The sequence below is a fragment of the Taeniopygia guttata genome, chromosome 3 (genome assembly GCF_048771995.1).
Source record: "Taeniopygia guttata chromosome 3, bTaeGut7.mat, whole genome shotgun sequence".
NCBI lineage: Eukaryota > Metazoa > Chordata > Aves > Passeriformes > Estrildidae > Taeniopygia > Taeniopygia guttata.
This window is the reverse complement of record NC_133027.1, coordinates 94,654,523-94,681,402: the sequence shown is the minus strand read 5'-3', so window position 1 is coordinate 94,681,402 and position 26,880 is coordinate 94,654,523. Positions and strand designations below refer to the sequence as shown.

At 42.8% G+C, this 26,880-nt stretch overlaps 1 protein-coding gene and 1 long non-coding RNA gene across 2 annotated transcripts in view; one reads left to right on the top strand and one right to left on the bottom strand.

Annotated features, from left to right (window-relative positions):
* Positions 1 to 2,260: 2,260 nt before the first annotated feature.
* LOC100222883 (lutropin-choriogonadotropic hormone receptor) lies at positions 2,261 to 26,276 on the bottom strand. Its single transcript, XM_032747397.3, has 11 exons — positions 25,579 to 26,276; positions 18,065 to 18,136; positions 15,478 to 15,552; positions 13,744 to 13,818; positions 13,132 to 13,206; positions 12,966 to 13,043; positions 10,329 to 10,397; positions 9,601 to 9,675; positions 8,385 to 8,570; positions 5,842 to 5,922; positions 2,261 to 3,607 (listed from the first exon to the last, which is right to left on the bottom strand). Exons 1-11 carry the CDS (start codon positions 25,956 to 25,958, stop codon positions 2,329 to 2,331), a joined length of 2,445 nt encoding a protein of 814 aa, XP_032603288.3. The 5' UTR covers positions 25,959 to 26,276; the 3' UTR covers positions 2,261 to 2,328.
* LOC140683782 (uncharacterized) overlaps positions 5,902 to 26,880 on the top strand; it is a 145,309-nt gene continuing 124,330 nt past the window's right edge. The window contains exon 1 of the long non-coding RNA XR_012055255.1: positions 5,902 to 6,013. This is a non-coding gene — a long non-coding RNA (uncharacterized lncRNA). The remainder of the gene's footprint in view (positions 6,014 to 26,880) is intronic.

The window sequence follows — 26,880 nt, the reverse complement described above, 5'->3', positions numbered from 1 at the left end:
GACATTTACAACTAAATACACCTGAAGTCAGGAGTTTTTATAATGAAAAAAAATGTTTCTTATTAAAATGTAAGATCTAGCCTGTGACTTGAACAGTAATCAGTACTTTTGATCTAAATAGTTTATGAATTAATGTTTTTGATTGCTCCTACCTAGAGTTTAGCAAACATATTGCTGCAGATGTGACAGGATGAGGTGTGTAATGCCAGTTATGGCCTTCAAAGATACTTCAGTAAATGGCTGTCTAAAACTTTACACCAGAAAGAAGGTAAAGTAAAAATAATGAGATAGAATAACAAGTGTAACTTGTATGAGAAGCTCTATCATGAATCTAAATCTCTTACTAAAGTTTTACTTATTTGCTTACTTTTGTGCATAGACAAATTTTAAGTGTATAAATTACATTTGATGTTTTGTCAGTGGATTTTTTTTTAGAACAGCAATTTTGTAAATGGTGGATTTCACTGCACTTGCAGCAGGTACAAAAAAAAAAATGCCTTCAGAGACTCTCTTGCTGCTTGGCTGTTACCTCTGCAGCTCTGTAGGGCAGGTGCCATCAGTTGTTAATTCTAACTCATCTCCCTTGCCTGTAGTTTCCTGACCATGTTATGTGGTGGGGAGGGTGTGCTGGGAAGCTCTTGTCCTGTTGAAACATAATGCAAGTAAATCAGTTGTTGCGCAGTTAAGATACTGTGCTGTCACATCCTAAGTTATGTGCAGGCCTCTTCTGTGGGATGACAGAAGAAATGAGTTTCAAAAATCAGTTTTGAGATAGGTAACAGAGAAGCTTTAGGCCCAGTAGCTATTTTTTTACACCAGTACCTTTGGCTGTATTATAGTTAGATATCCTGTTACAGTCCTATTTGATTATTAGCTAAGCTCAGGGGCTGGTGTGTGTAAAGACTGCATCAAGTGGAATTTGTATTGATTGCTAAACCACAGAGTTTTAAGAGTCTTCTCTGTTCTCAATCCTGCTTCCTTGCCCACCTGTGGAACTGCTCATGAGCACAGCTGTGCTTATATCAAGAGCTTTTGTACTGATTGAAATCATGGCATTATGCTGAAGGTAAGAGTGGGTCAGAGATGTTAGTTCTAATTATCACAATTATGAACTAATGATAGACCAGTCACTAGTATAAAGAATTGCTTTCATTAATGTGAAGCAAATTTAGCTTGTGGTGTCGTGTTTTGGCAACAAGAGGAGTGCTTTGGAACTCAGTTGCTGTCACAGGCTTGAAAGCAAAGGACTCAGATGAAAAGGAGAATGTAAAAGGTTTAAAGTGATTGCAATAGTACCATTCTCTTATGTATTAGATGCTGCACTTACTTAAATTAGCAGTGCAGTCACAAATCTGGACCAGGCATTTAGCATGATCACTTAGCATCAGGCAATGCATAGTGAAAGAAAAGAGACTTTAATGGGAAAACGTTGTCACAAAAAGGTAATTACTCTGCTTCATCACCTGGGAATAGAGTTGGACTGTGTGTGCTGAAGAGGCCCTGGTGCATTCCTGAATGCCACCGGCAGTGTCAGAGAGTGGACAGGTGGAAATTGTTCCTGAGACTGTCCCAGGAGGGAAAAGAAGGCAGCAGTTCCTTGCCTGTGCAGGAAGCAGCTCTACTGCTGCCGGAGGGAGCCTTTACAGTTTTCCTGATTTGTGTGTATGCACATGTGATACCCTAAATTGTGTCCTGTGTGCAGCAGAGGGGGTTTTGCATCTCTTGTGATTTCCAGATCACACATGGCTGTGTTTGGGTTAATAATTTAGGTAAACTATCCACCAGCTCAGACTGAGATCTAATGTAAACTGCAAAATTGCCAGTGACAAAGGTTCAATAGATCAACTTCCCTCCTTGGTGACATCTTTACAGCCTATCGCTTCAACACTCTTCTTTAACTATGTGTAGGTGGCTGTGTAATTGGAAGTTTCTGTTGATGAAATGGAGGCATCTAGTTTAGTGCCTCTTTCTTTAAACCAACAGTGCCAGCACAGCTGATAGGAATGAAAAAAAGAAGCCGTGAAAGGCAGCAAACAGGCTTTAAATACTCCAGGGAAGCAGATCTGGAGAAAAAGAAGCCAGGCTGCAATCACTGCAGTAGCTATTAGCTTCAAGAGCAACTTGACTACTCCTGGACTCTTCTGGTTCCCCACAGAGAAAAGTTTTGCCTAACAGCCACCTTCCACACCTATCATCACAAAGGAAGAGAAGGGAAAACGCCACTTTGAATGTCAGAACAGTTATGTTGCATAAGAATTACTGACTGGCATTTTTATTTATTATGAAATGTTCAAGATACTGTAAAACAATCCCTAGTCACTAAGACAATCACAACTGGCCTTGCAAAGGGTAACTTGGCGCTCTGGATAAATTTTCCTTGTGAGATGTCTTGTCCTGTGGTGCAGGATAGGGCTTCTCTAAGGCTGACAAGAGCAGGAGTGCTTGGGAGGCTTTGGCGGGGGCTGTGGCTGCGCCGCCATTCTTGCAGTTGGAGTTATAAGCAGAGAAATAGTTCATCCTGTAGAGCTCTGCTCGGCTCTTGCAGCAGCCAAGCTTGCTCATCAGCAGAAAGAAATCCCTCCGAAATGCTTTGGTGAAAATCGCGTAGAGAAAGGGGTTTGCGCAGGAGTTGACAGGGTAAAATAAAACCAGCAGGATCTTGGAGTTGGTCACTGTGATGAGAGGAACTTTGAAGGCAGCAGATATGGCAAAAAAGGAGATGGGAGCCATGCAGGTGAAATCTGTGAAGATCAGTATTGCCATTCTCTTGGCGACCTTGGTGTCTTTGTTGGCAGCTACCAGCTCCGGGTTCTGCACAGCGATGTAAATCTTGATGTAGCAAGCACAAATGACAACAAAGGCGACAACATTCAGCACCAAGATCAGCAGGATGTAGGCTTGGGACAGGCCCGTTTCGATATCCATGGGCAAACAGATGCTGACCTTCATGTAGCTGCTGACCCCGAAGAGAGGCAGCACGGCTATCCCGATGGAGAAGAGCCAGCCCCCGAGCATGATGGGCACGGCGTGCCGCAGCCGCAGCTTGCGGTCCAGCTGCATGGCGTAGGTGATGGTGTGCCAGCGCTCCACGGTGATCACCGTCAGCGTGTACACCGACAGCTCGCTGGCGAACACCGTGAAGAAGCCGGCCGTGCTGCAGCCGCTGCCCGTCTGCCAGTCGATGGCGTGGTTGTAGTACTGACCGCTGGTCTGCGCGTCCACGGAGGCGATGAGCAGCAGGTACAGCCCCATGCAGAAGTCGGCGAAGGAGAGGTTGCACATGAGGAAGCGAGGGACGGTGAGCTTGTAGTGGCTGGTCAGGAGAACAAGGAGCACGGTGAAATTGCCGGCGATGGCTAGGATGTTTATAAACCAGATCAGCACTCTGAGGAAGCTGTATCCCAGGATGTCTTCACAGGGATTAAAGGCATCTGGTTCCGGAGTGCACGTGAGGACTTTAGGCTGACAAAAGTCATACTCAAAGTCAAAGCCGGCTGTTTCGCTGTCATCAAAAATGGTTGAGTAGCTGTAGGGAGAACTTTCGTAATCTGTTGCAAAGGGGTGCGTCTTCCTCTCTGCTGACCACAATGTGTTGTTGGAGTCATCGCTGTAACCATGAAAAAACCACCCCCCAAACAGAAGTGAATTATTTGTTACATGCCACTTGCATTCTTTTTCAAAAGACAACAGATAACAGTTGTTCTAAAACAGTGACTTCCTCCATGTGTTTCTACAGGGTGTTTACAAATAACAAAGCCTTGTAAGGATGCTTTGTGTTTGGGAAGCAGCCTTGGAGAGCAGCAGGGGTCATAGTCCCGTCCACAGAAATGCTCTCTTATACAATTTGCTTATTTGTAAGTCCTTCACTTTTACTGCTTTGTGAAGGAGCCATGGTTCTCATGCTGCTGGTTGGCTGCAGTCCAAGCTACAGTAACACTTGGCTGATGGATTACAGGTGCGATGCCCAGAAGTTTTGCAGGCAGTTATAGAAGCCACACTAAAATAACCTATGGATTTTAACTGTGCACCTTTGCTCCCCTTAGGAAACGCACTTAGCAAACAAATTCCTGAGACTATGTATGGCTTGGGAAGTGCTGAGGAATTTGCTGTTCATGGGATTATAGGCTGAGGAGTAGAAGTGCATGGTTAACTAAATCACACTGAAGCTGGGAATTTATTAAATTTAGGCTGCACCCAATGCCTAATAAAAAATGTAGTTTTTTAAGACAGACTTCTAAAATCTCTAGGTCATCAAGAGTGTGGTGATAAGCCTGCCAAAGAAGAAATGTGTTAAAAGCAAACACTGTCTTTTCTGGCACTTTCCTGCCATAACAGGTGCCCATTTCCCAACTTCCTAATCATCCTGACTGTGAGTGTTTGGTGGGCAAACACTTAGTCTGCAGTGTGAGACCTAGAAAATATCTCTATTGAGGACAACTTTTGAGAAAACTGGTAGCTTTAGGATAATTTAAATACATGCTTCCACATCTACTGAAGCATGTCCATTAAATGATATTTCTGGAGCAAGGTCTTAACTGGCAAATGCAAATGAGCTGCTTTTCAGCTATTCCTGTGGGGCAAATAATGTCCCAAAATTGTTATCCTAACTTCTCTCTGTATATAGAAAACTGCCCAATGTCTTGCATTTACTTGCCTGGCTCAAACTGGAAGAGCAGGGAATACATTTGACTCTATTTGCATATAAAAATGATTGTGATTTTCTGAGAGGCTGTGTGAATGTGCTGTTATGTGCAAGCTGGATTTTTGTGGTTTTTTTGGGTTTGGTTTTTTTTTTTTTTTACTACTAGTAAAAACTCAGGACTTCCAGATGATTTCTCCTGTGGTTCTGCAGCCATTAAGCCCATGAACCATAACTTTACTTTCACTTGCTTATTATAATGCCTGCTCAGAGAATTGCTGGGATTGGGATTTGCCAGACAAAAAGCTTCAGGAGCAGACAGGCTGGGCAGACTATTTAATGCACAGCAGGAGTGCAACAGATGCTAATCCAAAACAAGCAGACAAATAAAACCAAATGGCAAGTGTAGGAGGCCTCACCAACCAGCAAACAAGACAACGTCCAAGGAAGTAATTATCCCAATGAATCAATCACATTTCAGCTGTATTTGGCCGTCGGAATTTTGTGGCCATAACCTTGTTTCTTCTAGACTTTAGAATGCTTTGACGCCACATCAGGGCTGCTAAGAAGTCCCAAGGTCTCCCATTTAGCTGCAGAGGGATGAAGAATAGCAAATCTTTAAACTTCTCCCTTAAAAGCTGGGTTAGAGCCTGTGTCATCCAGCACAGCCAACACACGTTTTGATATTAGCCTTTCTCATTGAACACTGTCAAGTAAAACTGTGATGATATGAAAGGACATGTTTAGACGGAGTAAACCACTGGCACGGGGTCATCACACTTCTAGCTCAGGGACTCCATTCTACCATGGAAAACTATTGATATGCAGAGTTTGAATTATCCCTTCTACATGCAAAAAAAAAAAAAAAAAAAAAGTTAACAATAGCAGCTCTTCTTTGAATCACACCAACAGCATTTATTTCAGGGCCACTAACTTCCGTAAATATTTAATCATTATTTTGAATTCCTTTCAGAATTCAGAAGACAAAGTGGAATGAGAAAGCTTGTGAAATCATGAGGGTTTTTTATTCCCCTTTCCTTTTGAAAATCCAAATCTTGGTTTAGTGATAGTAAAATTACCACTGTGTAACGTGTAGGGGTGACTGGATTGAAGACCTGCTTGGTGAAAATCATGTGAACAACAGAAAGGGGAGGAGGTCTGTATTTGCTACTTCCATCATCTCTATGCAGAGAGGTACTCACAGCATTTCGTTAGTCGGTTTCCTCATGCTGCTTTCACACTCCTTGGAGAAGTTGTCAAAAATGGAAAACAACAAATTGTGTCTGCAAGAAGGATGAGAAGAAAGTTAAGTTTCAGCCTGGATTTTGGCCAAAGCCTTGTCTTCTCTGCAAGTGATCTTCACAGACATGTAAGGTAAGCTAGTGCTGGCCTCAAAGCAGCACAAATATTCCTGCAGACATCTGGAAATTGGAAGGAGAAGGCTTAAAATGTTGTGAAAATAGGCAGTGTCAGGATGTGTAAGGTGTGTAAGCATGGTCTTTCATCTTGGTCTTGGTCTTATAGTGAAATAACTTGAATTAAAATGTATTTTGAAATATTGTATTGAAGTGGGCCAGATTCTCCACCAGGATGAATGGAAGCAGTTAGGCTGGCTTTTGGAGAAGTGCCTGTTAACAGCTGCTGGGAAGCTGGCCTGATACAGAACCCCAGAATGGGTCAGGTTGGAAGGGACTATGGTGGGGCATCTGATCCAGCCTCCCTGTGTCATCCTAGAGCACATTCTAGACAGTTGTGGAATATCCTCAGTGAGGGAGACTCCATGCCCTCTCCAAGCAACCTGTTCCAGTGCTTGTTTACCTGCACAGAAGGAAGTTCTTCCTCGTATTCAGATGGCACTTCCTGTGCATCGGTTCCTGCCTGTTGCCTCTTCTCCTATTGCCCAGCACCACCGACCAGAGCGTGGTCCATCCCCTTGACTTCAGATACTGACAGACATTGATCAGGTTCTCTCTCAGTCCTCTCTCCTTGGGGCTGAACAGCCCCAGCTCCCTCAGCCTTTCCTCATAATAGAGGATCTCCAGACCCTTGATCATCTTTGTTGCCCTCACTGGACCTGCTCCAGGAGCCCCAGATCTCTCTCATCCTGAGGAGCCCAGAACTGGACACAGCACTCCAGATGTGCCTCCCCAGGGCTGAGTAGGGGGCCAGGATCACCTTCCTCAACCTGCTGGCAATGCAGTTCCTAATGCACCCCAGGACACTATTGGCCTTCTTGGCCACAAGGACACACTGCTGGTTCATGGACAGGTCTCTGGGTCCTCTGCAGAGCTGTTTCCCAGCAGCTCAACCCTAAGGCCATGCTGGTGCATGGGGTGAATCTTCCCCAGGTGACCCTATAAAGCTGTCTGGGATCCGGAGGTAGGCTTTGCATGCTTGAGTAAAGCAGTTTGAATAGTACAAGTTGAAAGATGATGCACTTGGTAAAATCTCTGGTTTTGAGGTTTTAAAAGTAGCAGCCAGGTACTCTACCAGTATGAATGGAAATGGCTTTGTCTCACCACATTGCTGATGCCCCTGGTAGGGGAGCAGTCGTTTTCTTATTGGCATGGGATTTCCTCCCCAGCAATATACTAAGAAAACAGTCACTTACTATAAGAAAGTGACTTACTAAGGCGTGCTTGTTTTTATAGACCATGCTCATACTTCAAAGTCAAGCACCCCAAAATAATAGAGCATCAGAAATGTAGTTATCTTTATTAGAATAAATATATTTTTTTCTCTGTCAGAGTTGCTCCTTCATTTAATACACTCAGAGATGTATCTGTGACAGAATCAGTTCATTAGCAATGGAAATGCTTAACAGTAGAATCTTTGTTCTGTTCTTGCAGAATCAAGAACTCCTTAGTAAAATGAGGTAGGCAGAGAAAGCATAGATTAACCCCTAATGTTGCCCTAAAGAACTGGAATTGTACTCCTGCCTTTCCAGGACATCCTTGAAGTGAAGGCATGGGAGTGACACCGATCAGGCCGCCCACAGCTGCCTGCTCAGTATGTCTTTTCTGTGGCCTTCATTTGAGAGGGATGAGAAACGAGGCACCTTCATGGCTCAGACTAAACCCATTTGGAGTTGCTTTGGCTGCTTGAAGCCAGCTGGGGGTTGGTTTCTTTGAAACATAAATGCTGAAAAATGAGTTCCAATTGTCTTGGGTTAACTGCCCCAAGTTTGTGGATGCAAAGCTCTCCCTATTGCCATGGTTTCCAGTTGTGGGGAGAACAATACTGTCTATTACTTGAAATGGTTGGAACTAAACTGTGTAACCTCTCTCTGTAGGCTTGTGGCAGGCTCTAAATTTTGGTCGGTAATTGAAAGCTTGCCTTTTCTACTATGTCATCATATCACCTGTATTAATTAAGCTAAAGGCTCCAGGGGTTTCATTTTTTTTTTAATTAGGGCAATGTGCTATTGATAAAGGTTTGTTTTCTGTATGCCAGTAGGCTTTTAATTGAGATACCAAGGAAAATGTAAGCTTTAAACAAACTTAGAATAATGTTTCTGCTGGCAGATCCAGGGCACAGGATGGGATCCATTTCTGCGCTAAAATAAATGGATGTAATTTTCCTGGTCTTAGCAGAGATTTGCTGCTTCCTGCAAGGCCTTGCAATGCACCACAGCTTCCCTGTAACTGGAGTAAAGATAATCAAACCATGTGAGCTGAGTAAAGCAGAATTGCCATTTTGGAACTTCTGAAGCAGGGCAGCACTATAATGTATTATTAGGACTTACCTTTCGGTCCTTAGATTTCGAAAAGCACAGCAGTGGCTGGGATATGTTAGGACAGCTTCCAAAAGACTGCTGAATTTATCCAGTGGTGGCAGCCTCTTTAATGAGTAAGATGAGGTTGCATTTAAGACCTGAATGGCCTCAAGCCCATAACTAGGCAGGGACTCCAGTGCTGTTGAAGAAATATCCCTGCGAAACAAAGAGAGCATTCACTTTTCTTTTCATCCCTATAAAAATACACCAAAACATGACAGTAGGTAACAGCAACTGTTTTTTTCATAGAAGTTCAGATCTACAAAGCCTTCATGCATGGAGCAAGGGATGCCTCTTTCAGCCAGAGACAGGGAGAGAAGAAGGTGGGCAATAGCTTGACTCTCCGGCCAGCTAACAGGTAGGACACCCTCCTCGCTCCCTGCTTGGCTCTGAAGGGCTGTTGTAGTTTCTTTAATTAAATGGCTATTAATTTAAACCCCAAGAGACTCTGTCATTCTTGCCAACACAAATGTAAGCAGTTTGGCTTACAGTAACTACAGAGGGGCTGTTTGTGTGAAGAAAGTTCATCAGTGACTAAGGATTTTCAGAGTCAGGACATTAAACAAAGGAAAAAAAGGCCCACAATCCTGAAAGTGATATCAGTAATGCCATGTTCCATAAAGCACCAATAAAAGGCACAAAAAAGGCATGTGCAGCACAAAGTGCTATTTACAGAAGCACACTGTGTTTTATTGCATGGAGTTAGAGCCAGGGCAGCCCTCCAGTAAGTCCTTGATTAATAAATCATGAAGATGATAATAAAGAGTTTTATTCAGCATGAGTTTACAGTATGCAATCAACTGGTTCACTTTTATAAACAAATTCTAAAGCTATATATATTGCCAAAAAAAGTCCACCCTACCAAAGGACAAGTTAGTTTACAATGTCAGAATATAAGATACGGGAAGAGGATCAGGAGGAAATACACAAATAAAGCAAAACCCAAAATGTCTAAGAGGTGGAGATCAATGCCAACACTAGAACTGATATGTGTTTGCCAGGGTGCAAACTGCTTTCACTCTCTAATTTCATGGCATCTCCTTGACATGTTTCCATTTTGTACACTAATGGTAGGAGATCAAATCTCCTTCCAGACTCAGAGCCTGTGTTTGCCGTGGTGCCACAGCTCTGGTGGCACAGTGCAGTTCCCACAGGACACTCAGGTCATGGAGCTGTGGATACTTACAGGACATCTGGCCCTGTGGCCCCTCTCAGGGCATCGTTGTGTATCCGCCTGAGGTTCTTGTTGTCCTTCAGGATTCTGTGGAACCAAAAATGAGCTGTCTTTATACCTGTGTTTTAAAAATCACTTTTTTTGGTTTCTTCTCCACATCTGTTTCAATTCTTTCTCCCACTCCAGCTGTGGTTGTTGCACTGCCTGGCTGCGGAGTGCTTGTATTTCCCATGTGACCTTTACTTCCTCTGATGCCATCAGATCATTATCATCTACACTTCAAAGTGATAAATTCCAAATTCTTCTGACTTAAACTGGGAACAACCAGGCTGGTTCTTTCACTACAGTATCAAATACACATTTTGCCCAAACCAGTACACTTGGGGACCATACCAAGTCCCCCAGCATGTGAGAGGGATTAAAAACTATTGATGTTTCCAGACATAAACTGTAGATTCCTTAGTCTGGGTTGCTGTTTTAAGTTCTATACTAATTTATTATTTTTTTTTAAGAATTATGAGCTTTTCTCACAAAAGCTGTACTATTTAAAGGGATGTTGTTCCAGGAAAAGCAGTGAGAGCTTTAGGATTGATGACTGAGTCACAGTGGCACTGAAAGATGCAGTTTTCCCGTGGGTATTGGGAAACAGAAGACACAGCCAGTTAAACTGAAGGAAGAGCCTCTGACTATTTAAATTCTTATTTACTGTGTAAATTACTGAGGAGGGATAGCATACTCACAATTGATTCAGCTTTGTCCCGTTGAAGGCATGGCTGTGGATATCTTCAAATCCATTTTTATACAACTTGCTGGAGATTAAATAAACAAACATAAGGGAAAAAGATTTGGAAGAGGTGAGGTTACGTATTGTACAAGTTTCAAACCTCGGTGCTGCATTCATTTTAATGATTAGGGGCTCTGCTTATAAAGAATGGAGGAAACTATAGCTCTTAAATTAACAAAGGTGCAGTTTAAATTCTCTAAGCTTCTTCCTGTTAGCTGCTGAAGAGAACTTCTGCTGAAGTAAAGGTCCTCTCCCTGCTGAGGGGCTCACCTATGCCTACTTGGGGCTGAGATCCAGAAACAAGATATTTTAGTCCAGGTAAGCTCCTGGCACACAGACAACAACCTGGAGGCAGGAGACCTGGATTTTGTGGTCCATCTGCAGGTTCAGGTGGAAGACTGCAAGGTCTAGAGTGAGAGGTGGAAAGCAACTGTAAAGCCTGGAGGGAGCTGCTGGATTGCAAATCCTCTGTGGATGGACAAATCTTCCAAGAGACAGCTTTGCAGAGAGGCAGGGGTGAGTTGTGCATCATCCAGCAGGCAGTGAGTTATCAGCTTCTCCAAAGTGCTGCTGATTTGTGCTGTGGAAGCCTTGCTGTCCCCTGCACTGCACACTGGACACTGGATGCCACCCTGAGGCCAGACACCCAGCCCAAAGCCTGGGCTCTGCTACACCTCAGGTCCAGCTCTTATACTTCAGTAGGAGATGTAGTCTATGGGTCTATTAGTATCCATTTGTGATATCAAGTTCATGTATCCAATAGAAATTCAATAACAGTCACTTGTATTTATTATTTTTTCTCTAATAATAAGGTATTTCCTATTAGAAAACTTGGAACTGTTTATGGATTAAACAACATTTTTGTTGCTTTTTCACTTGCTTTTGGGATAGCACAAACTGTCCCTATGAAACCTGGTCCCAAGTGCTCAAGTGTGGGGACTCCACTTGATAGATGGTATCTACCTCAGAACAACGCTGAAATTAGCGATAGCTTTAAAGACCATGACAATATGTGGGATCAGTTTCCCATTCCACAAGAAACATTAACTGCTGGAAAGGCTAAATTAGCTATTTGCAGTGCAACGTATGACTGCAGGGTGACTTTACACCTCCATAGATTACTTGTGTTTCACCAGACCATGCTGTAGCAGGAGGAATTACTCCACCTAATTACAGCTAACAACATGGGGTGGAGTTAATACGTAGCTCTGCAATTAGGAAGCTGCTGATAAGATAATTCTTTTCTTCTTGTGGTGAGCTCCCAGTCACAAAAGGATGGGAGAAAAATGACTGTTGGCTGTTTCCTGACTTAGACTCCCTCCCATTTAATACACTTTAGGGTTACAGTAAAGACTTTAAGCACCTTTCTCCATCTCTTTTATGTTCATTTTCTTGCACCATTAGCAGAATAATATTTTTTCTAAAGTTATTTTGGGAACTTATTTGGAGGAAAGAGACTCATAAGACGAAATCATGCACTAATCCAAGCAATTGCTCCTCTTTAGCATCGTGTAGGAGTAGCATTCAGTCACATTTATGCCCAGTTCCTCTCTCCTTTCCAGAAGGCATTGGTCAATACATAAAATCTGGGTTAAAATTAATGTCATGCTGGCACATCAGCCTGATGAAGAGCCCATCAGCTGCAGTTCTTGCTCATGTGCACAGCTCTTTTGCAGGTGCAGATACCCACGGGCTTTTGGGCAGGGCTCCCACTGGATGTGAACTGGAGCCTGGCCCCCAAGGGCTGAGCTTGTGGCTACCACACCAAGCCAGTGCCTGCTGCTGCTCTCTATGGCTCAGAGGGTCTTTCCTAAGGAAACCCAAATTTTGGCCACATCCTGCCAAGAGGCTCATCTTGTGATTTCTCCTCTTCCAGTGGTACTTGGTAGAAGTTTCCCCAAAGCCAAGTGAGATGTGAAATTCATGCAGATTTTTTTGCTGTGCTGGCAGAGGATATTACACCTTGACTTTCTGCTGCTTTCTGCATTCCTCAGGTGGGGCATCTCATAGCATCAAACCCACCCACCTCACAGGGCAATGAATCCACTGTTGACTAAAAGGAAAGTCTTGGGTGTGGAGACTTACAGGGATCTTGTAGGAAAGTAAGCTGAGGCAAAAGAAATCAGGATAAGAAGCAGCATCTGTAGTTTGTACCAATTTATTCTGTGTCTCCATCCCTCCTCTTCAGAGGGACCCTGTGCCTCTGAAGCTCAGCTCCTTCAGACTGCTTGGTCCCTGAAAGCACTGTTTCAAGAAACCACATCCCTGAGGTAAGAACAGAGACTTTGGCCTCCAGTGCTGTTTTTGTAGTCTATATCCTGCTGATGGTATTTTTAAAAACAACATTGCATGGAAGATGAAGATCTATATCCCTGGTCCTATTTTCTTTTCTAAATGAACTTATCTTTTGGATAAAACTGTTCTTCATCTTGAAGAACATCCCTATATTTCTTAGGTATTTAAAATTCAACACATGATACATATTTATTTTTCATGGGGCTTAATGTCAAGATTTTCATGAAGTCAGCCCACTTTCCTCACGCAGAAGTGTTATCCTCATAGAAGGAACTGGAGCTAGGATTATTTTACTCACAGTGTCAGTGATTCATTGTTCATCCCTTGGAAAGCATTTTGTGGTATAATTGTCATACGCAAGTTATCACAGAGCTCCCTTTGGAAGGAAAGAAAAAAGATGTTTTTGTCAGTGTCTCAGGAACAAGATGGAAAACACAGCTGGTTTAACATGGGTCTCTACTTACAAAATAAAATGAGCTTCCATTGAGAAGATCTGTGTCAGGTCTGGAAATTGTCTTATTCCAGTGTTACAAATACTCCTAGAGAAAAGCATAATTCCTATTTATGGAAGAAAATATTACCAGAGTGGATGCAACAAGAAGCTGACTTGGTAGGTCTAGGTTTAACAGTGCTTTAAAAAAGTGACTGACTAACTTAATTTTTTAAGTAGGCTCCAAAGGTATTTGTAAGCCCTGTAAAAATCAAGTTTTTAGAATTCTCAAGCAGTATCTTAGAGGAGCAGCATATGTTCTCACTACATTAAGCATGAGAAAGAGATTTTAGCTAAATCTTTTGTTTAGTACTGTGTTAGTCTGAAAGCTTTATTCTAGAAATAAGCATTTATCAGAACTACTTTGCAGACTTCTGTTTTGTCCATCACTGCCCTGCCCTTGTACACTGAACAACCTCACTATTGGTTAACTCCAGGTTAAAGCTGTTGTAAACAATGTATGTATCTCTAGGATACTGTAATGCATAAAAAACCTTTTTCCTTACACTTCTTAATTTGATTTGTCTACTCCTTTGGAGGAAAGAATAAATAGAGCAAACAGAAAAGGAATAGAACTCTTTCTTACAAGTATTTTAGCCTTGGAAGATTTCTGAACGCTCCGTCCTCAATGTGCAACAGATTTTTTGTGTTCAGGATTAATCTGCAGTGAGGGAAAAATATTTCAGTATTATAACCAATATAGATTTGGGAGGGCCCTGAGTTTTGCTTGCAATTTACTTTCTCAGAAAACAGCCTGCAAATGTGCTGCTGGGTGCATTTTGAGGCACTGTTGTTAATAAAAATGGCCTGCAGTTTTCAGGCAGCTAACAAAAGATAACACTGCCTTAATTCCCATGGTTCTCTGAGCTGGTCTGGCTTGGATATCCTGGTCACTGGTGGGAGTTAGCATTTTGGGCTTGGACATGGGGACAAGTCTGGATCTAAGGGTGTGTGTGTGCCTGGTCCTTGCTCCACAATCAGATCCCTCCAAATCATCCCCCGTTTCCATTACATTACTGATGCTCTTCCTAGCCAGGAAAGGCAGTTCCTCAGGTGGTTTAACCTCTTTGGATCTCCATGGACTTCCTTTGAGCAGTGGTTGGTAGAAGTGGATCAGCAGAAACTGGGAGAGAAATGTGTGAGAAGTCCTGTTTGCTAGTGGTCACTCAAAAAATGGGCAGCTCTCTTAATCAACGAGCACTTCCAGCAGCTGAACTATCTGGAAAAGCTCTCTTTGCCCTAAAGGCCAATAACCATAGCCCAGCTCCCTCCCAGTGCATGACTTACAAAATACAAAGGTTTTAGCATGTGATATGGTAAGAAAAGTTGACATTCAAGGATGCAATTGAACTCAGTACCCTGATCATCCACTGAATGTGGACTTGAGTGCAGCTTGGGACATCAAGCCCTTGCAATGTGGGTCCTGCACAGCTCTCATGGTTCAAGGAGGTTTTCTTGCCAGCTTCCTATAGCTCTTTAATGGCCTTGCTTAGCTTTTGGGTTTTGGAAGACAGGTATAAGAAAAGCTATCCATAAACTGCAGGTGAATTCATGGGGTCAAATCTTTCATTCCTTCCCTAAACACACCACTGATTCTAGTGGAAGCTGGACTCAGAGGTTGACTAATCTGTATCCTTTGCTTATGTGAGTAACTGGCTTCAGTGATGTTCACATATAAAAGAAAAAAGAGACGAATTTGTCCTCAGTTGCACAATTTTCAGCCACTCACTGGTCATGCTGTGCAAAAAAGGCAGTAATGAGATATTGAATCAGTTTTAGAGTTTCCAATTTCACTAAATATTTCAGAGCATTCTCCTAGTTGTTGCTTTTAACTCTCTCTCTCAGATGCCTGTGCTATGGAGGTCAAGTTTAAAATCAGTGCATGTTCTGTTTGAGTAATATTTTAGTGCTCCACAGAAGAGCTATGCATACTAAGTAGCTGTATTTAAATAATGCAAGGCGTTGAAAACGGCATCTTCAGAAAGAAAGATTTTTCTCATCTGTTGTTATTTTGAATTATTTCCCCACTTAGAAAACCTGACAGTGCCAGAGCTCCACTTCTGCCCTGAGCTCACTGGAAGCAGGGGGGCTCTCTGTGCAGGGATGTCTCTGCCTGAGCTAGATCTCCAAGGCCAGGCCTTACAGAGTGCTCACAGTTTTGTACAGTACTTTGGAGAGAAATGTTTCTCATCACAGAGCTCAATCAAAGCCAACCAAAGTAACAGAGACAGATTTGGTCCAGGTATGCTTCCCTGCAGCCTGCTTACTCCTTGATGATCTAAAACCACAGCATGGATGCCTTTTTTAAACTGGTGCTCACATTTCAGACAAGGAGGGAAGGCTGTCAAAGGCGCTCGCTTCTATTCTCTCCAGGGAGTCGCTCTGAGAGATTTCACTGCAATGAAAACAGCAGACACAAAGCAACACATTACCAGAAAAGACCCCAGAAATTGGCTTTCCACTTTGTATTTCCTTCTTTTATGCACACTTGTTCAGCTCCTCCTATCAGTCTTGTCCGTGCCTCACCTCAGACATCCTGGCAGGCTGTGCCAGTGGGGTTTGAGAGAGGACCAGCATTTTTCTGTCTTGGCAAAATGGAAAGCCAGCCCTTAGGAATAAGTGCCACTGCAGCAGCCAATCTCCATTTCCTCAGCAAATTGCAGGTAAGCGGGAGACTGAGGGCCAGAACTAATATAAGCAGGGTAAGACCAAGCCTCATGAGTCTTTTCCTCCCTCCCATCATTTGTTCTGCTTACTGAATTTATTTGCAGGGTGAAGGCATGGACAATGTTCATGGTGCTTCATATGTTATTATCACATCAGAACTATGGTCATCTCATCCACAGATATAGAAAGACACAGATATGGATTCAGCACACTTCATGGTCAATTTTGGATTTAAATGCCATTTTCATTACATTTATGCAAGTTGAAAGGAAGTGTCTCTTTTCATCCTGACACAGACAAACATGATTATGTTTGGTGGCACTCTCGGATTGGGATGTGCAGATGCTCCTGTTCCACATGTGTACTCAAGATTAGTCAATACTGACATAGAAAAACAAAACCAACTTATTAGATGCTTGTTAGGTTAAGATCTAAGAGGCTATGCAAAACTGAGTCCTGAAAGTAAATAGTATACATTGATGCTTATATAAGGGGAAGATCTTCCAAATTTCTCAACAGAATTGACTAGAAGGGTACACAAAGCAAACCTAAGATTGTACACTCTCAAGAAGAAATATTTTCCAAACAACTGGAATGTGTTTACACCATCAGAGTCAGTATTGTCACAGTCCTGAATGTTAGCTTAATTCAATTGCAATTATGAGAAGACAGCTCTATTGGTGATACAAAATCCCTTAGACCAGAATAAATTCTGTATTTCATTTGTAGTGGTAAAGGGGGATGCACACTAGAAACCACACAGTTATTCTGTATGTGTCTCTTAAAGAATGATCAAAGATTTTTTTCATCATCATAATTCAGTGAGAATGTTATTTTTGGTATTGCTTTGGTTACTTATAAATGAAAGATGGATGTAGAATAAGTGGCCTGCTGGACACCTAATCCTCAGAGATTCACAGGCTGGGAGGGATCAGTGCCTGCTCACAGAACTGTTTTGGGGTCTGAAACATGGTTCTTCTATGGGATCATCCCTGTGAGCCACAGTTTTTCCATTTACATATGTTGCAATGACTTATGGCATGAGAATAATTTGTCATCTTTCAGAGGGTGATGCGTTGCCAAATAGGTTATTCAGAGATTTATAATTATAAAATATGCATTTTTCAAAGCAGCACTAAATCTCAATAAAATGATGACATGTTCTACAAACTAATTTCAGAAAAATACATTGATTCCCATACAGTAAATTTGGAGAGATTCATTAAAAGCACACAAAAAGATCAATTAAATTCCTGTTATGGAAGGGATGATGTCCAAGAACAAAGCATTCTTTATGGAGAATATGACATATGTACAATTTGAGAAAGTGTAGCCTCAAGTCATACAGGTAGGAGAAATTTTATAGGTTTAAGTTGGTCTCCAGTGAGAAAACGATAAAGTTCTCATTAAACATTCAGATGCAAGTGGATGCAAGAATACAGCACCACTGGATTCTGCTTTAATGCTGTATTGCTGTTGGATATGTGCTGCAGAGAAGCATAAAAGGTGCACCTTGAAAAAGCAGCATCTTCTGTGCTGCTGCTTAAGTTCTGGGGGAGGTCATCCCCCTGCTCTTCACTGCACTGCTGTGTCATCAACTTTGTCCTTTAGAGGCCACTCAATGCAGACAAAATAAAATAAAAAAAAAAAATGGAGACTCAAGCATGCCATTTCAGCTGGAATAACAGCAGAAATGAGGGCAAGAGGGGTGAGTAGAGCCTTATGGTCTGAATCCTTGATGGAAAATAGGGACAATGCTGAGGGTCAAGAAGCAGCGCAGACCCCGTGTGCAAAATTATGTTGCTTACAAACGGAAAGATCAAAGAACGAGCTCAATCCTACTGATCCCCTGCCAAACTTATCTCTCACTGCAAAATGTGAAGAAATGTCATATCTGGGTCTTCTATAAATGCATAATGTGCCATGGCTGTCATTGCAGAGGTAATGATAGAAATATATCTCCTCAGCTAATCAAATGCTCCTCTCATCAGTTACTGAGCTGTATCCAGTTTTCTCTGACATGATTAATATTTCATTATTTGATCTCTAAAAAGCTGTTAAAAATCACACATTTTCAAGGGATCTTTTGTATACTGTTTACATGAAATGGAATGCTATGTTTATACTTCCCCTGTGGTTTTATTTCATCAATAGAGTGTATTAGCATTTTTACATTATTATAAAAGGATGACTCTTGTAAGAAATTAAGGAAAAGCCTATGGAAAATATTGACAACTTACATGATGAAGGCATCTTGAAGTCCTTCAAATGCATGTGATGGGATTACTTTTACAGAGAGATGAGTAAATGATCTGAAAAAAAAAAGAAGAGAGGGAGGAAAGGATTGTAAGGCATGGAGTTTCCTTGTTTATAATTGTACCATTATGGTAGGGAGAAAACCAATAAAACATAATGCCATCTTATTTTTCCCACAGTTCTCTGTGCCTGTGAGGCCTGATCCATTTGGCATTGATCTCAGTTAAATGGAATTCAAAAGATACTGGGTCAGTTCCTCAACAGCATAAATTTGAGAGTTATCACCATCAAATCAATAATAATCATAACCTATTAAGCAAATTTATAGCCTGATGAAAGTAGGCTGCTAGATTCACAGTTAAAGGAAACTACAGGCTATTTAAAGTTAGATCCTCAGAAGAAGTGGCTTTCATATAAAGCTTTCTCTATTAAAACAGTATCTTTGTGTTTGCTGCACCATATTCTCCTCCCAGCAATATCCCTGTAATGTTGCAGTGTGGCATCATGAATGTGGCTGTGCACGAAGTGTAGAAAAACTTCAAATCAGGCTGGTATATTGGATTTTTTAAAATAAATTTTTAAATTTATTTAAATAAATTTTTAATTTGCATCAGTGTGGTTAGTTGATTCAAAGCAAGTGTGGATTTTAATTTTTAATTTTTTAGTTTCTCTGATTGAGAAATTAACAATGATGTGGGAGACAGAGCCACATTTACCATTCTCCACATCTGAACAACAGTACTTTTAGCAGCCAATTTATCTATCCATGACCACACTCTCCCTGATAACGGCCCTAGGAAAATATTTAACATATTTCAAAATGTTATCTCTGTGAAAACAGATAATTGCTCCATTTTGCTTTAGAACGACAAATATCTAGTTACAGACATTTGTTTCCCATCCTTAAACTCACCCCCTCAAGGTTTTTTCACTGAAATGTTTTCATGCTATTCACATAATCTGCTTTTTTTTTTTATTGTTATCATAATCCTTTATATGAAGAAATATGTTTATTATTGTAAATATTTATGTTAAATGTTCATCAAGTTTTTTATATATATATATATTTTTATATATGATATATTTAAAAATACATCATATCTACACATTAGAAAGGCAGGCTGCCCTACGTACTGTGTCTAGGGGTTACAAATCTGGATGTACCAAGGAGCCTGGAAGTCACTTCCTAGCTATGTTCCAAAAAGTCTGTATGATTTGAGGCAAATAATTTAGTTCCCTTGGACCTTGTCTTCCTTTCAGTAAACTGGAAATAGCAATGCTTCTCTACCTAAGAAGAATATATATGTTTGTCATTCCATTTTGATTGGGTCATACCTGTCTCCAGATTGATGCTGGCATGCTTTGGTGTGTGTGAGGTTTGGTTAAATCAGGCATGAAACTAAGTCATGAAGCTTAAAGAATGTATTTTTTTTCCTTGAAGTTTAGAGCCAAGTAGAAGTAATCTGCTGTGGGTTTGAACAGTCTGAGCCAAAAGGAAAAGAACTTCAGGAAACAGTAGAAGCTGAGAAATTCCTGCTCTATAACACTATAACTGCACCATCAGCTCAGGAACAAAGGAAATGGAAATGTGACTGATGGTGCCAAAAATAAAACTAAATCTTGGCTTTCAATTACATCAGGTCATGAGCCTACTACCTCCCTGTGACATGCTGATGGGTGAGCAGCGTGCTGGTTGTAATGGTGATGGCTTGGAGTGACAGGTGATGATCTTCAAGGTCTTTTCCAACCCAAACCATTCTATGATTCTATGAATATTTACTGAACAACCCCAGCTCTCTTAGCCTGTCTCTTTAGCAGAGGTGCTCCAGCCCACTGAGCATTTTTGTGGCCTCCTCTGGACTTGCTCCAGCTGGTCCACATCCTTCCTGTGCTGGAAGCCCTCGAGCTGGGTGCAGCTCTCCAGGTGGGTTCTCACAAGAGCGGGGTAAAGGGGAGAATCCCCTCCCTCTCCCTGCTGCCCTTGCCAGAACACCACTGGCTTTCTGGGCTGCCAGCACACATTGATGGCTCATGTCCAACCTCTCCTCCACAGCACCCCCAGGTCCCTCCCAGGGCTGCTCTCAATCCATTCTCTGCTCAGCCTGTGTGTGTGCTTGGGATTGCCCTGGCTCACATGCAGGACCTTGCATTTGGCCTTGCTGAACTCCATGAGGTTTGCACAGCCTCAAGGCCTCCAGCCTCTCCCACCTCTCAAGGTTCCTCCCCTCCAGCGTGCTGACCCCACCACACAGCTCGGAGCCATCCCCAAACCTGCTGAGAATGAGCTCCATCCCAGCTCCTCATCCATCAAGTGGCCCACCCATCAAACCCATCTCTCTCCAATCTGAACACAAGGATGTCATGCAGGCCAGCGTCAAATGCTTTGCACAAGTCCAGGTAGATGATGTCAATGGCTTTTTAGCATCCACCACTGCTGTAACCCCATCCTAGAAGGCCACCCAATTTGTCAGGTCCCTAATGAAGCCACATCAGCTGTCATCAATCACCTCCTTAGCTTCCATATGCCTTTGCATGGCTTCCAGGAGGATCTGCTCCAGGATCTTGCCAGGCATGAAGGAGAGACTGAATGGCATGTATTTCTTTGGGTATTCCTTATTTACCTCTGTAAAAATGGGGGTTTCCCCTTTTCTTAATTCCATCAGGGTGTCAGCTTTCCTAACCTGATCCCATCTGCTTAATTTTTCTGTGTTCCTCCCAGGCTACCTGTACCTGCTTCCACCTTCTTCCCTTCTTTTTGTGTTTGAGCTTGTCCAGGATTTCCTTGTTCATCCATGCAGGCCTCCTGGTGATTTGCCTGACTTCCTTTTTCTTGGGATGTATCACTCCTGAGCTTGGAGCTGATCTGGAGCTTTCTTGGGCCCCTTTTCCCTCCAGGGCTTTATCCCCTGGGACTCTGCCAAGCAGGTGCCTGAAAAGACCAAAGGCTGCTGAAGTCAGGGGTAATGAGCTTGCTGTGCACCCTCCTTGCTGTCCTGAGCTCCTTAAACTCATTTATGGTCCTGGCAGCCAAGGCTGCCCTTGGGCTTCACGTTCCCTACCAGCCCCTCCTTGTTGGTGAGAACATGGCCCACACTGCACCTCTCCTCTTTAGCTCCTCTGTCACTTGGAGACAGGAGTTATCATCAAAGGATTCCAGGAACCTCTCGGATTGCTTATGACCTGCTGTGGTTGAAGTCCTCCCTGAGGACCAGGAGTTGTGAATGTGAGGCTCTTGCTCTCTGTCTGCAGATGTCTCATCTGCTCAGTCTTCCTGGTGGGTGGCCTGTTCAGATTTCTTTCTGACAGCACTCAGATTGTGAAACTCAGATATGGCCATTCATCTGAGGAAGCTTTTGACAACAAATGGTTTTACAAAGCTACAAAGCTTCTATAAATCTAACTTGCCCACACTGCTGGCCTGATTTCTGTAGCTCATGAAGGGAGAGTTGCACCCATCTTTCATACAAGAAGCCTGCACTGTTTTGAAGACTTTTATTAAAGGATAAATATTTGCACCTTTAGGAAAACCTGCAAAGTTTCTTTCATATCTAATGCATCAAAACCTGTATGCTTGTACTCATTGCTGTTATTCAGAGCTGATGATGCTGTGGCTCCACAGAATTGCAGGACTTCTCATCCTTGGAAAAAGAAAGAATGGGAGAGCCAGCCAGACTTCCTGGCACTCAGCAGCCCTTGGCATTTCTTTGTTACCAAGACTGGTTTTCAAGGTACGTAATTCTAGGCAGTAAGGCTTGAAATGGCCAAGCCAAATGTATGTAAGGCTATCCAGGAGCATTGGGAAAGACAGGAACTGCCACCACATAGACTGAAGCGCCAAGAAAAGCTTTTGAGAGCTCTGGAAAAGCCCCAAGAGCTCAGGACCACTCACAGTCCTGCTGAGGAGGGGTCAAAGCCCAAGTCCATTCACAACACTGGAGGAAATCACTTTATTACATAAGTGACCTTTTGCAAAAACTGTTTAGTTGAACTGATTAATAATAATAACAACATAAAAAGCACAGGCCCAATAGTAATAGATGTGAATGAGTTATTGTAACTAGATTGGTTGTTATATTTTAATATGTCTATTTTATAGGATTACTTATATTTTTAATGCCCAAAAGGTGAACATATAAGGTAGACTCCTGTTGGCAAGCATTTTAATCTGTAGCATCCTTAAACTTGGGAGAATTGGGAATATTGACTGAAACTATGGCTGAAAACCCACTATTTTCCTAGTATTTTTATCAGCTTCTGGGGGGCATTGATTTTTAAAGCCCTGCATATTGGGCACTACCTACCTGAAATGTGAACTGTTATATCACACAAGCAACCACACAGCATTTTTCACTAGGTAATGATAGGCCATATAGTCTCCTATATGGCAGACACTTTGTCTCTGAAATGGAATTATTTTGACAATCCCAAAGAGCCAAATATGCCTCCAATGAAGACATGATAGAACTGTCTACTTCTTCAGTCTTTTGCCACAAATTTTGTATTTGATATTTTGGAATTTGGTGCCTAGTCACACGTCACTCACCCAACTGCAGAAGCTCTGCATGCAGGGGCACACAGTCAGATACAGCAAAGTGAAATTTCATTTCACCACACCATGAAATCAAGTTTTTGAATGGGTTAAAAAGTCTTAAGTTATCCAGTGCCCATTGCTGCACAGTTGGAGTTGGGTGCCTTTGCAACTAGACATTGCTTAAAACCCCAAAGGTACATATGAGATTTCAAAAGAAGAAAAAGAATGTTTTGTTTCAAAATGTAATAGCGTATTAAAGATTATTTTCCTTCTGAGACTAAGAGCACATGTAGCTGCTGTAGCCAAAGGGCATTCAAAGGTGTCTGAATAATGGAGGTTCTATAGTGTTTGTGTAATATCCAAACTAAAACCAGGGATTTGAGAAAAAAATTATGGTCAATTCAGGACTGTATAAACCCCATAATTCTGCAACTTGTCAGAAGCCTAATAATGTTGAAAAAGATTTTTAGCAATAATGTCACATGGCAAGGATAACGTGGGTAAGGAAAAATGGCTGAAATTTCCTTGTGGGATATATACTACGGATATTGCAAAGTATCAAAAATACATTTGGAAGCACAGATCATTACAGCATCAGCTTTTCCTCAGATCTAGCTGGGGTTACATATTGGAGCTTATTTTCTTGACTGACCATACAATTAAGAAGGACTTCTCTGAGGTCTGGTTTTTGTGTTACAGTGGCACTGATGGAAGGATGTGGGCACCCCAGGAACTGTGCTGGAACAACCTAAAGCAGCATTTCCCCCCCAAATTATTCATGCACTTGCAAGCACCATGCTGCAATTCCCCTGGTGCATGTGGGTACAGATGTGGCTACCAGGGGACAAAATTAGCATTCTCTTGCTTTCTCTCTCATGCACAGAGCTGTGTAAGGGAAGAAGAGAGCTGAGACAGGGAGAGTATGGGAAGAAAGGCAGGCAGCACTAACAAAGGTTCAAAAACTGTATGAGTAAGAGATAGGGGAAAGAGTAAGAGAGAGAGGGGAAGACCACAGCTAAATGGATAAGAAGAAACTAGTATGAAAACCAAAGGAAGAGATGAAAGAAAAGAAGAAAAGAGGTTGAATAACAACTAAACAAAAGAGTGAGAATACATGGACACCTGTGGGGTTAGTGACTACATTCATATGTACAGTTTTGTAATTGTATGATGAATGCAAGATTTCTATTAAAAAACACAAATAAGTAGAAATTTTAATCGTATAGGTTCAGGTTCAAAATAAATAAGATTAGAAGCAGAAGGAGCTGGATATGTCTGTGAAAGACAGGGTTTTTTTTTTACTTCTAAGTGTAAATATTTTCTCTGTAGGAGTATTGAGCTAAATCTTGGTGGGACTCTTTTTCTGACTGTAAATTTGGTTTCTACAGCCAGCCTAATAGCAGAACTTTGTGTACAATCATCAGGGTTAAATGTTATATTGAAGGTAGAAAGGAAATTTTTTTCCTTTTTTTTTTTTTGGTCAATTACCTAGCCCTGTTGCTCTCAGTGCCTTAGCAGCCATAAGCCCATTATCTGTCCTAACGGGATCACTGAGGTTGAGATGTGGTTTCTTCTTGGGGTGACAGATGGAAAAAGGAGAAATAAAAATGAAACCAAAATAGAGAAAGAATAAAATCATGTATATTTAGGGCTCTTGATAACGTCTCTGGGCTGTGATGTGTGTCATCCTAATAGACATGCTTAATCCACTGCCTGCTCTGCATGTGCTGTAAATACTGGGGGAGAAATATAAAGGGAGAGTCTCCTGCTCCCATGGGCTCTGCTTTCTCTGAGCAGGGAACAAATCCAGGGCACAGATTTTTCTAGAATCTCTGACTTTGGAGCAAAGATTCACATGGCTCTAGATTAATACAAATTGGGTTTTCTTGCTCTTATCCATTCTTGAGCTAGGGAGAAAGGGAAGAGGAGATCAGGGTTAGCATCATCCCTAGGGAATTTCAAGACCAAGTTAAATTTACAAACAACTCAGATGAAAATGGAAAACACAGGCTTTATTACCAAAAGGGTCATAATACGAAAACCCCAGCTCAATTCATGCAGAGATAACCAAGGGATCCTGGAAATGGCAACCATCCTATCGGCTGCTCCTCTAATCCTGTATTTTGACGCCATGGCTGTTTAGATCAGGGCTGTAACTGAGCCCATAAACAACACAACACTTGAATAACTACATATATCAATTATTTGGTCTGGTTTCCTAGACCATGAGCTTGGACTATGGTGTGTGAGTAGGGAAAGGGAATGCCCATGTTATTTTATTTTAATCCTAATTTCCAGCAAAGCATTAAGCAGAAAGTTATGATGGACCACCCTGCAGAGATCTAAACAGCTGTCAAAACTCACAGTAGCTTTTTTACTAAGATAAGGGGACAAGAAAATAGTCAATAACTTGTCAAGAAAATGCAATGAGCACAGAGAAGAGGATTTTGATGCTTCAGGATAGAGGGAAAATTAATCTCACAAACTTTGGGAGTAGAGGTCAAAGAAGTCCAACAGAGTTGTGAAAGAAACAAACAAACCCTAGAACTGACAGAACGCTTAAGGTGACTTTTCAAAACTTTAATCAGGTTTCTTTAAATCCAACCATGCCACTACAAGGCGTTGGTTCTGGAACAGGAAAGGCAGTTTATGCCTCCTGCCGCAGCGAGAGAGCACAGACGGCCCTGACACTGCACCCGTTCCTCTGTCACTGAGGCTACTGGACAGTGAGACACTTTGCCCCTCGAGAAAAAGTCCCGAAAGGATGCGCGTCTCCTTCCCAGGGGGAAGACCCTGCCTCCGGGTTTGCCTGAACTTTAGAAGTTTGAAAACTTCAGCCTCACGTCCCGCACCTCCGCGCGGCCAGGGATGCTCCAAGCCCTCCCGGCAGGTGTATAGGCACGGCAGTCCCCCCGTCCTGGCCTCCCCGAGCCCTGGCGGTCCCTGTCCGACAGCCGCGGTACTTACGCGCGGGCGGGCGCGGGCAGCGCGCCGTGCGCTGGCGGCGGGCAGCGCAGCGCTCCGTGCGTGCAGGCGCAGCGCAGCGGGCAGCGCCCGCCCGCCGAGCCCGGCAGCGCCAGCGGCAGCAGCGGCAGCAGCAGCAGCAGCCAGGGCACCATGGCCGGCCCCGCTCGCCTCCCGCCGCCTCTCGCTCGCCTCTGCTCGCCCGCGGGACGCGGCCCCGCGCCCCCGCCTCCTCCTCCGCCTCCCCCGCCCCGGGGCGGGATCGCCGCCCGCCGCCGCGGGGATGCCGCGCTCCGGGGCTGCCCGGGGAGCATCCCTCCTCGGCTGCTCGGACCGGGAAAGTTGGCTGCAAAGCCTACAGGTGGCTGGCGGAAGGTTTGCATGGAGTTTCAGAAGTTCTGGTCCCCGCTGTCCTACCTAGGAGGGACCACCAGGGATGCTGCCCGTTCCTAGGGGAAAGCTCCCCAGTGCTCCCTCTTCCTAGTGGGAAAACTGTGAGGAGGTGTGGGCTCTGCAAGCACCCATTTATCCGGCTGTGAACGTCTTTGAGAGTTCGTGCCTGGGGGAAAATACGCCGCATTTCCCTTATAACGGGGTAAATTCTTTTAGTGCGGATGCAGCAGCCTCATTGGAGGATGGAAGGGGTTGGGATACAAATGTCCGTGTCAAACCCTCTTTACAGCTCCACACACAGTCGCTGTATCGCTGGTGAAGGATTATAATTTGCCGGCTGGTTGATCAGAGAGACATCTCTGAGTGCGTGACTCGTTACTTTATGATCAATTATACCCTTTGTGTGGGAGCAGCAATCATGTTCTCAGCACTACTTCTCTTCACAAAGGTCCATCCAGTTTGTAAAGGAATGTTTTCCATGTAACTATCATTATTGCTGTTGTTATTATTGTTTATTGCTACAACTGAAGCTTCGAGAATCTAGAAAGAATTTAGTTAGAAGCTAGTTAGAATTCACGACCTTATTTATGGTGAGTGATGGAGCAAGCCACCAAAAAGATAATTGCTCCCTGGAGCAGGCTTTGTAAAATAAGTATAAGGGTATGGGTACATCATCCTATCCCTCTTTTTGAGTGTATCCAGGAAAAGTCAGAGCCAAGGAGGGAATGACCCAGCACCACATGGGATTTGCCTGACAACAATTCCTCCAACTTTAAAATCACAGAATCAAATAATAAGGTCTTATACATTTCAGGAATAAAATGTGAGACAGGAAGGAGGCATGAGACGTGTGTGGTTTGGGGCATCCCCGTGTTCTCAGCACGGACTGAGTCGTGGGGAATAGTTAGCAAC